We start from the raw sequence: 13,328 nt of genomic DNA on the forward strand, positions 1-13,328 counted from the left end.
CTGAACACAAGCTCTGCTGTCTTCACTCGTCTTCACCTCAACACTGGAAGGATTTATATATATATTTAGATTTATATATTTCCCTCTATCTGCTCACACCCAGAAGAAGATGTCACCCGTGTTTCCTTCCTCAACAACGTCACCTCTGGACTCTACATTAGGATCTACATCTACATCTGGATTTCTGTAAAGCTGCAGGGTGATGATGAATTAACTAGAGCGTTGATGAATTCTGGATTCTGATTGGTGCTGATGCAAATCACAGGTTTATATTAATGCTCTTCTACAAATATGTTATCGTTTCTATAGCAACAACTAATTCGCAGGAACGTGTACAGCACACGCTCCACAGAAAATAAACAGATTGATGTGTTTTTCCACATCTTCAGGACAGAGGAGTTTACACATCTTTGTGGTTTCTCAGTAACATGACAAGCTGAGAGTTTTCTCTTATTAACTTGAAGAGAGAGAATAAAGAGAGACTGCTGAGGGAAACACTGTTTATAGCTGATAGAACTGCTGGTTTCACTGATGATCCATGACATTAACTATATATGGATATAAAGTGTAAGTTGTCCTTTAATAAATAAAAAGTTGTAATCATTAGTAAGTTACTGTGGTGTGAGAGGAATAAACACTCAGGGATGAATTGCTAGAGGAAAATAATCAGCGTCAGTGTGGAAACAGTAACAGAGCTTCATCACATCACTCCATCATATCGATATTTTTCTGTAACACACACACACACACACACACACACACACACACACACACACACATTTATTACTTATAATTTATAAATAATCATCATATATAGGAGAGTGTTTATCACTGAGAAATCAAATACAGAAATTCTATACAATACAGAAAATAAAGCCATAGTGAGAGTTTTCTGTAGGTGTGTGTGTGTGTTTGTGTTTGAGTCATAGCTGACTACACTGAAATCAATTTAATAACAGCTCATTCCTGCACTTAAACACACACTGTAATAATATGCACTTTCACTGTGTGTGTGTGTGTGTGTGAGAGAGAGAGAGAGATTTCTCGACTGCTAGTGAAACTGTTGTGTGTTTGTGTCTCTTTTTTGTCTGATGCTAGAGTGTGTAGAGAGAATCCTTTGTTTATATGCAAAGTGTGTATGTGTGTGTGTGGGTGTGTGTGTGGGTGTGTGTATGGGTGTGTGTGTGTGTTCTGAGTTTCGTTTCACACCATGTAACACTGTATGTGTGTGTATGTATTCTTTCACTATAAGTCTTGTGTATTTAGTGTGTGATTAAGTGTGTGTGTGTGTGTGAGAGTGACATCACTGTTCTCGATCACAGGGCTCTGTGAGGAACGTTCTGCATGTCAGGTTTAATTACCCAGTGGAGATTTTCTGCTGTGATGGAGGTGATGTTAGAATTGTCCACCTACAGCCAGTGAAAACCTCTCCTCATCAACCTGAGGGAGTCTTCTGACCAGTGACGTCACATCAGCATAGCTGAGTCCCGTCCCTCCTCTCTCACAGTCGCACAACACGGTGAAATCTATAACTCTGATCATTCTCAGGGTTCTTCATGGGTTCTTTAAGGATTTTCATCTTCCAACAGGAGTTCTGGTTGTGATAGGGAAACACTTTGTTGTAGGAATCTTCACAAAGCCTTCCTCCTGAACACAGCCATGAATATTTCCACAGTATTATAGTAAAGTGTTGTAAGTTTATTATAGTCATAAATCTGTTCCATTGAATAGAATCAATTTCATTTAAAGCCTGATAAATGAATTAATTCAGCTAACAGGAATTAGTCGATTAGTTTTAGTTTATAAATAAAAACATTTATAAAAAAAGAATCAAATAAAATTCTAAAAATATAAATAAAATATAATATATGAATATTTATAAATATAAATAAATAGAATACAAATAAAATAAAAAGCTTTAATCTTCTGAAGAAATAAAAGAAAAACTTTAAAACTAAAAATATGAAACTTCATAAATTTTATAAATAAATAAAATAAAATAAAATAAAATAAAATAAAATAAATGAATGAATGAATGAATGAATGAATGAATGAATGAATAAATAAACTGGTTTCTTTTATTTAATGTCCTGAACGATTAATGTTTAAATATATATATATATATATATATATATATATATATATATATATATATATATATATATAGATCAGACAGTGGAAGAGACATGATTCCTCTGGAGCAGCGAATATTGTATGGATGAAATGGATGAAGTGTTAATGAAATATTACCTAATGAACATTTAGAGAATGTTGGGTGACACTGACATACTTGTGTGTGTGTGTGTGTGTGTGTGTGTTTAATTCACTGTTAAATGTTAAACTCATCACTCATTTACCAGCACACTCCACTGAGTGCTCATCTTCTTTACCTTTGAACATCATTTCATCCATAAAATATTCACTGCTCCAGAGGAATCATGTCTCTTCCACTGTCTGATCCACGTCTCTTTCACTGTCTGATCCACGTCTCTTCGACTGTCTGATCCACATCTCTTTCACTGTCTGATCCACGTCTCTTCCACTGTCTGATCCACGTCTCTTCCACTGTCTGATCCATGTCCCTTCCACTGTCCAGATAACTTTCCAGATGCTTCAAAATGATGACTATTAATGAATAAATAATGTCCTATTTATGATGTCAACACAGCTGTGTACAGAGACTGAACATCACGTCAACACTGTGCAACCATAGGAACATTAATAACACATTAATAAACATACCAGAGCCAGAGATTCTGGAGTTTATAACAGAGATGAGAATAAATAAAACGGAAAGCACTGTGATGAACAAACCCTAAGAGTAAGTGCGAGAGAGAGAGAGAGAGAGAGAGTTTGATATCTTAAGCTATTCATAACACACACCAACACAAAACACTCACGCAAACACACACACACACACACACATTTTATATCTTTTCCCCCTTCCAGCTGTGTGCATTGTTTTCTTTATGATGCTGAAACAGGACACAGAATCCCTTCCCTTAATCTCTCTCTCTCTCTCACTCTGTTTTGTTCGACACACCTGCTTCTGTAAAGAACTAAACTTAATGTGGTCAAGGTTTTTCCCAAGTGAGACTGAGAGACCATGTGTATTTGCGTCAGTGTGGGAAAGATTGTGTGTGTGTGTGTGTGTGTGTGTGTAAAAGGGAAAAAAGCTTTTCTCTTTCTGGGCCTTTGTAATTTGACCATGCTGGATCTCTAGAGAGCAATGACATGAAAACCTACTGTAAAGAGAGAGAGAAAGAGACACAGGGCGGGGTCCAGAACAGAGCTTGACACTGATTGGTCAAAGTTGACACACATTGTATCATTTGGGCTAAAACAGGAAATGGAAATGTACTGCTGACCTCTGACCCCATGCATCACTCACCTAATGGGCTAGGCTACTTCCTGCCTGGCTCCAGACACACACACACACACACACACACACTGACACACTTCTCTTCCTGTTCTGGCAGAAGCTACTGTATTGTAATAGAAAAAGAAGAGAGAAAGACAGAGAGAGAGAGAGAGAGAAAGAGACAAAAATGTTAATTAAATCATTACTCACTAAATCATTATATTTTATTCCTCAGAAGTGCACAACCCCCACCCCCACCCAAGCCCCACCCACCCCACACACGCACTTTCATACTGTTTTAAATTTCTCAGGAATGAAGGTGGTTTATTTCCCAGTCTGTTTTTTCTCATTAACATTAGTGCAGTATTAATGTCAGCATTTTCAGTGAAATTATCCAGAACTTTAAGAGGAACATTCTAGAAATCTCCTGAATGAGAATCACTTGTGCACATGTGTTTGTTTTTCTGTTGTTTTCATGATTTTGTACTCGTGAGCTGATGTGAGTCTGGAAGTCACTCTGTAAACTTGTGTAAGAAAATGTTAATTAACATTTACTTCCTAAAACAGGAACCATGGGTGTTTAAGACTCTGGGTTGTTGATCAGAAGGTTGGCGTTGAAGCTGCCACTGTTGGGCCCAGAGCAAGGCCCTTAACCCTCTCTGCTCCAGGGAACTGCATCATGGCTGACCTTGTGCTCTGACCCTGAAATCCAAAGCTGGGATATGCAAAGAAAGAATTTCACTGTGCAGTAATTTATATGTGACAAAAATAAAGTCTTCTTCTTCTTCTTCTTCTTCTTCTACCACAGAGCCTCTGACACTAAACAATCCACAGAGCTTCTCTGGAGATCATGTACAGGGTTAATGAGTGTGTGACACACCACGACAATAGATCTACAGAGAACTCCAAATTATGGAATAGGAACTGACGGTCCTGGAGCATAGCCCAGGAACTAAAATCAGCCTTGGTTTCTGTACTGAAAAGGTTCCAAAAGTAGAACCACACAGAAAGGTTCATAAATGTCCCTGAAGGGGAACACACACACACACACACATTCTCAAAGGTCTACAGAAAGGGAGGCGTTAATAGCTCATATCCATCTGTTATGCTGACTCACCTGTGTGTGTGTGTGTGTGTGTCAAGAGTTAATTGATTCTCCAGCTCTGAGGTTTGGATGGAATGCAACCCTAATCTACATTTTAGGGGAACCTTTGTATATCTGTGTGTGTGTGTGTGGTAGGGTCAGGGGTGAACTTTAAGAGTCTGTAGGGACAGGAGTGCACAAAACACACACACATTCTTTCCAGTCTGCGTAGTGTGGCAGAGAGAAAGAACACAGCAGTGTGTGTGTGTGTGTGTGTGTGTGCAAGCAAGAAATAGAGAAATCTAGCCACCTCCACCCTTCAATCCTGTGTCTGATGAGTGCAGCTATACTTTCCACCACACACACGCACACACACACACACACACACACATATTATTTTCTCTTCTATTTGTAATCCTATCAATTCTCTCTCTTGATACGCTCATAGTTCCTCAACCTGGGAACTGATTAGTCACACAAACTGGCCAATGCACTGACAACTGGCTGGGTAAGTATGTGTGTGTGTGTGTGTGTGTGTGTGTAGTGAAAGTCTACACTGCCCTCTGCTGGTAAAGTGATATTACTGCATTGTGTGTAGAAATGACCGTTTAGAGATTTTAGGGGTTAGGGGTTTAGGAGTTGGATTAGGAATAAGAGATGACGGTAGTGTCTTAGGGATTAGGAATTAGTTATTAGGGATTAGAAATGAGAGATGAGGGTAGTGGATTAGGGATTAGGAATTAGGAATGAGAATAGTGGATCAGGAATAAGGAATGAGGGTAGTGGATTAGAAATTAGGAATTAGGGATGAGGGTAGTAGATTAAAAATTAGGAATTAGTTATTAGGGATTAGGAATTAGGGATGAGGGTAGTGGATTAGGAATTAGGAATTAGTTATTAGGGATTAGAAATGAGAGATGAGGGTAGTGGATTAGGGATTAGGAATTAGTTATTAGGGATTAGAAATGAGAGATGAGGGTAGTGGATTAGGGATTAGGAATTAGGAATGAGAATAGTGGATCAGGAATAAGGAATGAGGGTAGTGGATTAGAAATTAGGAATTAGTTATTAGGGTTTAGGAATTAGGAATGAGGGTAGTGGAATAGGAATTAGGAATGAGGGTAGTGGATTAGGAATTAGGAATGAGGGTAGTGGATTAGTTATTAGGGATTAGGAATTAGGGATGAGGGATTAGGAATGAGGGTAGTGGATTAGGAATTAGGAATTAGTTATTAGGGATTAGGAATGAGTGTAGTGGATTAGGAATTAGGGTAGTGGATTAGGAATTAGGGATTAGGGATGAGGGTAGTGGATTAGGGGAAGTGGATGTAAATAAAGCAGACACATGTACACTTCAGATTGAAAAAAATGCCTTTAATGTTTCAGTATAATTTAATGTACAGAGACCTTCATTACATATTTCAACACACATTGTGTGTGTCTCTGTGTGTGTCTATGTGTGTGTGTCTTTGTGTGTGTGTGTGTCTGTGTGTGTGTGTGTGTGTATGTATGCCCTGATTCTACAGAATATAGTATATAGTGTTTATGTACAGTAATACAATATGAGTGTTTATTACATACAAAACACACTCTCATTTCCCCAAAGTAAATAGACAGACAGACAGATAGACAGACAGACAACCCCACCCAATAACTCATAAATAAATAATGAGGTTATAAAGGAATAATTTAAAGCCTCTTTATCAAAACTTTATTAATGAACACACTTGTCTCACTCTCTGTCTCTGTCTGCAATGTATATCTATCTGTCTTCCTCTCTGTAATATAATATATACACTATATGGGTCAATGACATGACATTAATAAAATATTGAAGTATATTTTATTGAAATGTAAAACTCAAAGGAGATTGTTTAAAATAAAAAATAAAAAAAAATCTTTAATTTCTTATAAATTTCTTATATAATTTTAAAATGATAGAAACCTGTATTAGGGCTCATATATCTATGATTAAAACCAAAAAAATGCTTTATTTTTAAATTATTTAATAAATAAAAAATGGGGGAAATCTTTATGTTTTAAGAATTTCAAGAAATTCTGTTTGTAAAATTAGTTTTTTTCTGTAAATTTTCTGAAATGTCAGCACAGTGTAAGTGGGACAATAAGTGTAAGGAGTGAAAGCTCTGAAAACCAGTGTGTTTAATAATATAAATAACGATCATCACATTTTATTTGTAAAAAAAAAAGAAAAAAAAAAGTAAAGCTGAAATCTTGTGTTTAAGGTGAAATGTAAAGACAGCTATAGACTTTCTGTAACACTTTAACAGTGAATTAAATCACTGAGACTCGTGTGTGTGGGGGGGAGGGCAGAGAGATATGTTTATTTCTGAAGTTTATATTGTTAACAATAATCCCAAATCTCTGTACAGAATTACGTCATGGTTTCAGTCCAACATTTTCAAAAGTCTAAAATGTAAAATAAATTTTTTTAACCTTAATGAGATTAAAAGAAATTTCCGTTTCTTTCTTTAACTTTAAACAAAAATACCACTGAGAAATCACATTTTGAAGTCACGAAATGCACAGAAAAAATTGTATTAATATATTTATTTGAGACTCTAATAATGTGTTTTAAATGTAATAATCTATTCTTCATAATTCCAAAAGATATAAACAAAAATATTCAACATGAAAAATTCTATTCATAAAAACATGAGGATTTAAATTCATATTTGTCATTGACCCATACATCTGTCTCTCTCTCTGTCTCTCTTTCTCGCTGTCTCTTTCTCCCTGTCTCTCTCTTTCTGTCTGTCTGTCTCTCTCTGTCTGTCTGTCTATCTCTCTTTCTCTGTCTCTCTCTCTCTGTCTCTCTCTCTCGGTCTATCTCTCCCAAATTGTAGTTTTTGCTTGTAGATTTTCTGGAAAGAGAAAATCTCCTGTATTGTGCAGATTATATACAGTAGCCCTATACATTACACACACAGACACACACACTGACACACACACACACACACACATATAGTGTCATTTTGAGGATTCAATAAGTGTCTAAAGGGTGTGTGTGTTTGTGTGTGTGTGTTTGTATGTGTGTGTGTGTGTGTGTGTTTGTATGTGTGTGTGTGTATGCGTGTATGCTGTGTGTGAGTAAAGTGCTGAGTGCTCCTCTGTCCTCTCTTATTGCGTCGATCTATTTTTGCTCTTTTTTGGTCTTTTGGTCCTTTTAGGTGACCGTAGCTGTTACCATAGAAACAATAATCATCCTCATCGTCATCAGAATAAATCCTCTGTTGATGTGTGTGTGTGTGAGCGAGAGAGAGAGAGAGACAGAGAGAGAGAGAGAGTAGGATTGTATCTGTTCTGAATGAGCTCTGATTGGATGATGGGACAGAGAGAGAGTAGGATGGAGGTTTGTATCAGTTTCTGTCGAAATGATAATAAGCTGATTTTTCTCTCTCATATGAGTGTGTGTGTGTGTGTGTGTGTCTGTTTTACAGTCTCTCTCTTGCTGGTATCCAGATGTAGGGTCCTGATTGTTCCTCAATCACAGATTTGACACGATGATAAACTTCCTCAAAGCTTTCACCCTCCACGATTGCTACACACACACACACACACAAATTACTGTTGTTAAGTTTGTGTCATTAATACTGTGTATATCTTATGTGAGTGAGATGATGAGTTGACTTGTGTGTACCTGTGAAGCATTCTATAAAATCCTGTTCCAGTTTGATGGCTCTGTCCAAAGCTCTTCTTGCCTGTTCCTCAGTCAGACGCTTATTAATATCACTGTACACACACACACACACACACACAAATGCAGACAGTTACTCATTTAGAAATGGTGAGATCTTTGTTATTGCACAATTGTATTATGCAATTTTATTGTACGATATTTACACACACACACACACACACACACACACACACACTTACAGTACGTTCTGCAGTGATGTGGGTCTGATGAAGATGGTGATGGGGTGAAGCTGAGCTGCCTGCAGTCTCCTCACTGCATTAGCAGATACATCCAGAATACAGTGTTTCCCCTGCTACACTCACACACACACACACATTCCAGGCATTTTGTTTAACACAAATTTGTTTCTACTAATTCTGTTAATAAAGTGACTATTTTATTCAGAGAGTTCTTCCTGTGTTCCTTCTCTCACCTGTTCAGCTACCTCACGTACACTCTGGACACTTGTCCCATACAGGTGGCTGTTGTACTGTCCTGCCTCGATGAAACGGTGATTCTGAATGTCCTTCTCCATCTGTTCCCGTGACGACACAAAGTGATAGTCCCGCCCATCGGCCTCGTAGTCCCGCCTTGGCCGTGTTGTATCTACAGGAAGTGACATTACATTGGAACAGTTGCAGCATATACCGGCCTAACATAGGGATCATGGTTGTCATGGGAACTTACGAGGCACACAGGACCCGAACTTGTCGGGAAATTCGGAGAGGAGGTCGTCATTCACACGGTCCTTTGATGGTCCAAGGATTATGATTGGACGAGCGTAATGCACTGAAAAATAACACATCCCACATATACAGTACAACTGCTCACACACACATCCTGTACATAAAGAACAATGTGCTAGTAACACACACACACACACACACACTCACCTTCCACCTGCACAACAATTTCATAACTCTGAATGTAGTCGTCTCGGCCTGAAACACACACACACATTATTGCTGATCAAAAGTGTTTACTTCACACACCTCATGCAGAATTACACACACCCAACTTCACACACACATACACACACACACACAAACACACACAATATCATACTCATCATTACAGATAAAGGACACTCCCACATCCAGCTGCACACACAAACAAACACACACACACACACTGTACTTAACCAGCAATAACATCTCTATACCTTTTGACCTCAAGCGTGACCACTCCTTCCTCTCAACTCTGGAGAAAAAGACAATTGGAACAGCGTCAGCATTAATATATTGTTTACACACACACACACACACACACACACACACACCTTCGTTTGCTGGGGATGTAGCCAGTCTCCTCCAGGTCCCCATGTGGAGAGAGACGTCTTGCCTGCCACCACTCCTCATCACTGCAGTCCAGAACATGAAGAACATCACCAAAACGGAAACTAACAGCCTGAGTGAGGAAGCCACCGTCTGCTGTCTTATCATAATCAAACAGAGCTCTGAGAGACAGACAGACAGAGAGAGTTGAAATTAAATTGACACACACACATACACACATTTAGTAACCTTATTGTAGAAGCCACGGTAGTTTTCAAGCAGTCTCCAAACTGTGTCACAATCAACAGTGATTTAAGGCCTTTATCTGATTGGCTGCTTGTTAACCCGACTCTGATCTCATTGGTTGGTGTGTTGTGAAATCTGATTGGCTGGTAAGCAGGTACCTGATGTAAAAGCTCCTCTTACTGGTCCGCAGTGATGAAGAACCTAAACTGCTGTTCATCAGCTGCTCACGCAGGTCATGGATTTTAGCTTCAAACCGACTGTACTCTGTACACACACACACACACACACACACACATTGAATAATGAGAGTCCTACCTAAAATCTTTCTGTACTCGTTTATAACTACGATTACAGTGTGATGATGTGTAGTGGGGTGTGATTGTTGTGTGATGATATGTGATGATTGTGTGATGGTGTGTGATGATTGTGTAATGGTGTGTGATGATTGTGTAATAGTGTGTGATGATTGTGTAATGGTGTGTGATGATTGTGTAATGGTGTGTGATGATTGTGTGATGGTGTGTGATGGTGTGTGATGATATGTGATGGTGTGTGATGATGTGTGATGATTGTGTAATAGTGTGTGATGATTGTGTAATGGTGTGTGATGATATGTGATGGTGTGTGATGATATGTGATGGTGTGTGATGATATGTGATGGTGTGTGATGATATGTGATGGTGTGTGATGATTGTGTAATGGTGTGTGATGATTGTGTGATGGTGCGTGATGGTGTGTGATGATATGTGATGGTGTGTGATGATATGTGATGGTGTATGATGATATGTGACGGTGTGTGATGATTGTGTAATGGTGTGTGATGATGTGTGATGATATGTGATGGTGTGTGATGATATGTGATGATGTGTGATGATATGTGATGATGTGTGATGATTGTGTAATGGTGTGTGATGATTGTGTGATGGTGTGTGATGATATGTGATGGTGTGTGATGATATGTGATGATGTGTGATGGTGTGTGATGATTGTGTGATGGTGTGTGATGATATGTGATGGTGTGTGATGATGTGTGATGATATGTGATGGTGTGTGATGATATGTGATGATGTGTGATGATATGTGATGATGTGTGATGATTGTGTAATGGTGTGTGATGATTGTGTGATGGTGTGTGATGATATGTGATGGTGTGTGATGATATGTGATGATGTGTGATGATTGTGTAATGGTGTGTGATGATTGTGTGATGGTGTGTGATGGTGTGTGATGATATGTGATGGTGTGTGATGATATGTGATGATGTGTGATGATTGTGGTTGATGGTGTGTGATGATTGTGTAATGGTGTGTGATGATGTGTGATGATTGTGGTTGATGGTGTGTGATGATTGTGGTTGATGGTGTGTGATGATATGTGATGGTGTGTGATGATTGTGTGATGGTGTGTGATGATGTGTGATGATTGTGTAATGGTGTGTGATGATTGTGTGATGGTGTGTGATGATATGTGATGATTGTGTAATGGTGTATGATGGTGTGTGATATATGTGATGGTGTGTGATGATTGTGTGATGGTGTGTGATGATGTGTGATGATTGTGTAATAGTGTGTGATGATTGTGTGATGGTGTGTGATGATGTGTGATGATTGTGTAATGGTGTGTGATGATTGTGTGATGGTGTGTGATGGTGTGTGATGATATGTAATGGTGTGTGATGATGTGTGATGATTGTGGTTGATGGTGTGTGATGATGTTTGATTGTGTAATGGTGTGTGATTGTGTGATGGTGTGTGATGATGTGTGATGATTGTGTAATAGTGTGTGATGATTGTGTAATGGTGTGTGATGATTGTGTAATGGTGTGTGATGATTGTGTAATGGTGTGTGATGATGTCTGATGATTGTGGTTGATGGTGTGTGATGATGTGTGATTGTGTAATGGTGTGTGATGGTGTGTGATGATATGTGATGGTGTGTGATGATTGTGTGATGGTGTGTGATGATTGTGTGATGATTGTGTAATAGTGTGTGATGATTGTGTAATGGTGTGTGATGATTGTGGTTGATGGTGTGTGATGATGTGTGATTGTGTAATGCTGTGTGATGATTGTGTGATGGTGTGTGATGGTGTGTGATGATTGTGTGATGGTGTGTGATGATGTGTGATGATTGTGTAATAGTGTGTGATGATTGTGTAATGGTGTGTGATGATTGTGTAATGGTGTGTGATGATTGGGTAATGGTGTGTGATGATTGTGTGATGGTGTGTGATGGTGTGTGATGATGTGATGGTGTGTGATGATTGTGTAATAGTGTGTGATGATTGTGTAATGGTGTGTGATGATGTGTGATGATTGTGGTTGATGGTGTGTGATGATTGTGTGATGGTGTGTGATGATTGTGTGATGGTGTGTGATGATGTGTGATGATTGTGTGATGGTGTGTGATGATTGTGTAATAGTGTGTGATGATTGTGTAATGGTGTGTGATGATTGTGTAATGGTGTGTGATGATTGTGTGATGGTGTGTGATGGTGTGTGATGATTGTGTGATGGTGTGTGATGATTGTGTGATGGTGTGTGATGATTGTGTGATGATTGTGTGATGGTGTGTGATGATTGTGTGATGGTGTGTGATGATTGTGTGATGGTGTGTGATGATGTGTGATGATTGTGTGATGGTGTGTGATGATTGTGTGATGGTGTGTGATGATTGTGTGATGGTGTGTGATGATGTGTGATGATTGTGTAATAGTGTGTGATGATTGTGTGATGGTGTGTGATGATTGTGTAATAGTGTGTGATGATTGTGTAATGGTGTGTGTTGATTGTGTGATGGTGTGTGATGATATGTGATGATGTGTGATATGTGATGATGTGTGATGATTGTGTAATGGTGTGTGATGATTGTGTGATGGTGTGTGATGATATGTGATGGTGTGTGATGATATGTGATGATGTGTGGTGATTGTGTAATGGTGTGTGATGATTGTGTGATGGTGTGTGATGGTGTGTGATGATATGTGATGGTGTGTGATGATATGTGATGGTGTGTGATGGTGTGTGATGATATGTGATGATGTGTGATGATTGTGGTTGATGGTGTGTGATGATTGTGTAATGGTGTGTGATGATGTGTGATGATTGTGGTTGATGATGTGTGATGATTGTGTAATGGTGTGTGATGATTGTGTGATGGTGTGTGATGATATGTGATGGTGTGTGATGATTGTGTGATGGTGTGTGATGATGTGTGATGATTGTGTAATGGTGTGTGATGATTGTGTGATGGTGTGTGATGATATGTAATGGTGTGTGATGATGTGTGATGATTGTGGTTGATGGTGTGTGATGATGTTTGATTGTGTAATGGTGTGTGATGATTGTGTGATGGTGTGTGATGATGTGTGATGATTGTGTAATAGTGTGTGATGATTGTGTAATGGTGTGTGATGATTGTGTAATGGTGTGTGATGATTGTGTAATGGTGTGTGATGATGTCTGATGATTGTGGTTGATGGTGTGTGATGATGTGTGATGATTGTGTAATGGTGTGTGATGATTGTGTGATGGTGTGTGATGGTGTGTGATGGTGTGTGATGATATGTGATGGTGTGTGATGATTGTGTGATGGTGTGTGATGATATGTGATGGTGTGTGATGATTGTGTGATGGTGTGTGATGATGTGTGATGATTGTGTAATAG

The 13,328-nt window shown here is 38.7% G+C and overlaps 1 protein-coding gene across 2 annotated transcripts in view; it reads right to left on the reverse strand.

The window, feature by feature from the left end:
• Positions 1 to 5,804: 5,804 nt before the first annotated feature.
• The window catches only part of dlg4b (discs, large homolog 4b (Drosophila)), a 40,591-nt gene continuing 33,067 nt past the window's right edge, over positions 5,805 to 13,328 (reverse strand). The window contains exons 14-22 of one of the 2 annotated variants that reach the window (XM_058410866.1): positions 9,821 to 9,926; positions 9,422 to 9,502; positions 9,305 to 9,342; positions 9,036 to 9,083; positions 8,830 to 8,931; positions 8,576 to 8,748; positions 8,343 to 8,455; positions 8,104 to 8,195; positions 5,805 to 8,004 (exon numbers count right to left, since the gene is read on the reverse strand). In XM_058410866.1, the coding sequence (XP_058266849.1) occupies positions 7,898 to 8,004; positions 8,104 to 8,195; positions 8,343 to 8,455; positions 8,576 to 8,748; positions 8,830 to 8,931; positions 9,036 to 9,083; positions 9,305 to 9,342; positions 9,422 to 9,502; positions 9,821 to 9,926 (860 nt within the window). In that variant the 3' untranslated portion in view covers positions 5,805 to 7,897. Of the gene's footprint in view, positions 8,005 to 8,103; positions 8,196 to 8,342; positions 8,456 to 8,575; positions 8,749 to 8,829; positions 8,932 to 9,035; positions 9,084 to 9,304; positions 9,343 to 9,421; positions 9,599 to 9,820; positions 9,927 to 13,328 lie in introns of both variants that reach the window. The other variant, XM_058410865.1, reaches the window with a different exon arrangement.

Source organism: Hemibagrus wyckioides, linkage group LG15 (assembly GCF_019097595.1).
Source record: "Hemibagrus wyckioides isolate EC202008001 linkage group LG15, SWU_Hwy_1.0, whole genome shotgun sequence".
Classification (NCBI taxonomy): Eukaryota; Metazoa; Chordata; class Actinopteri; order Siluriformes; family Bagridae; genus Hemibagrus; species Hemibagrus wyckioides.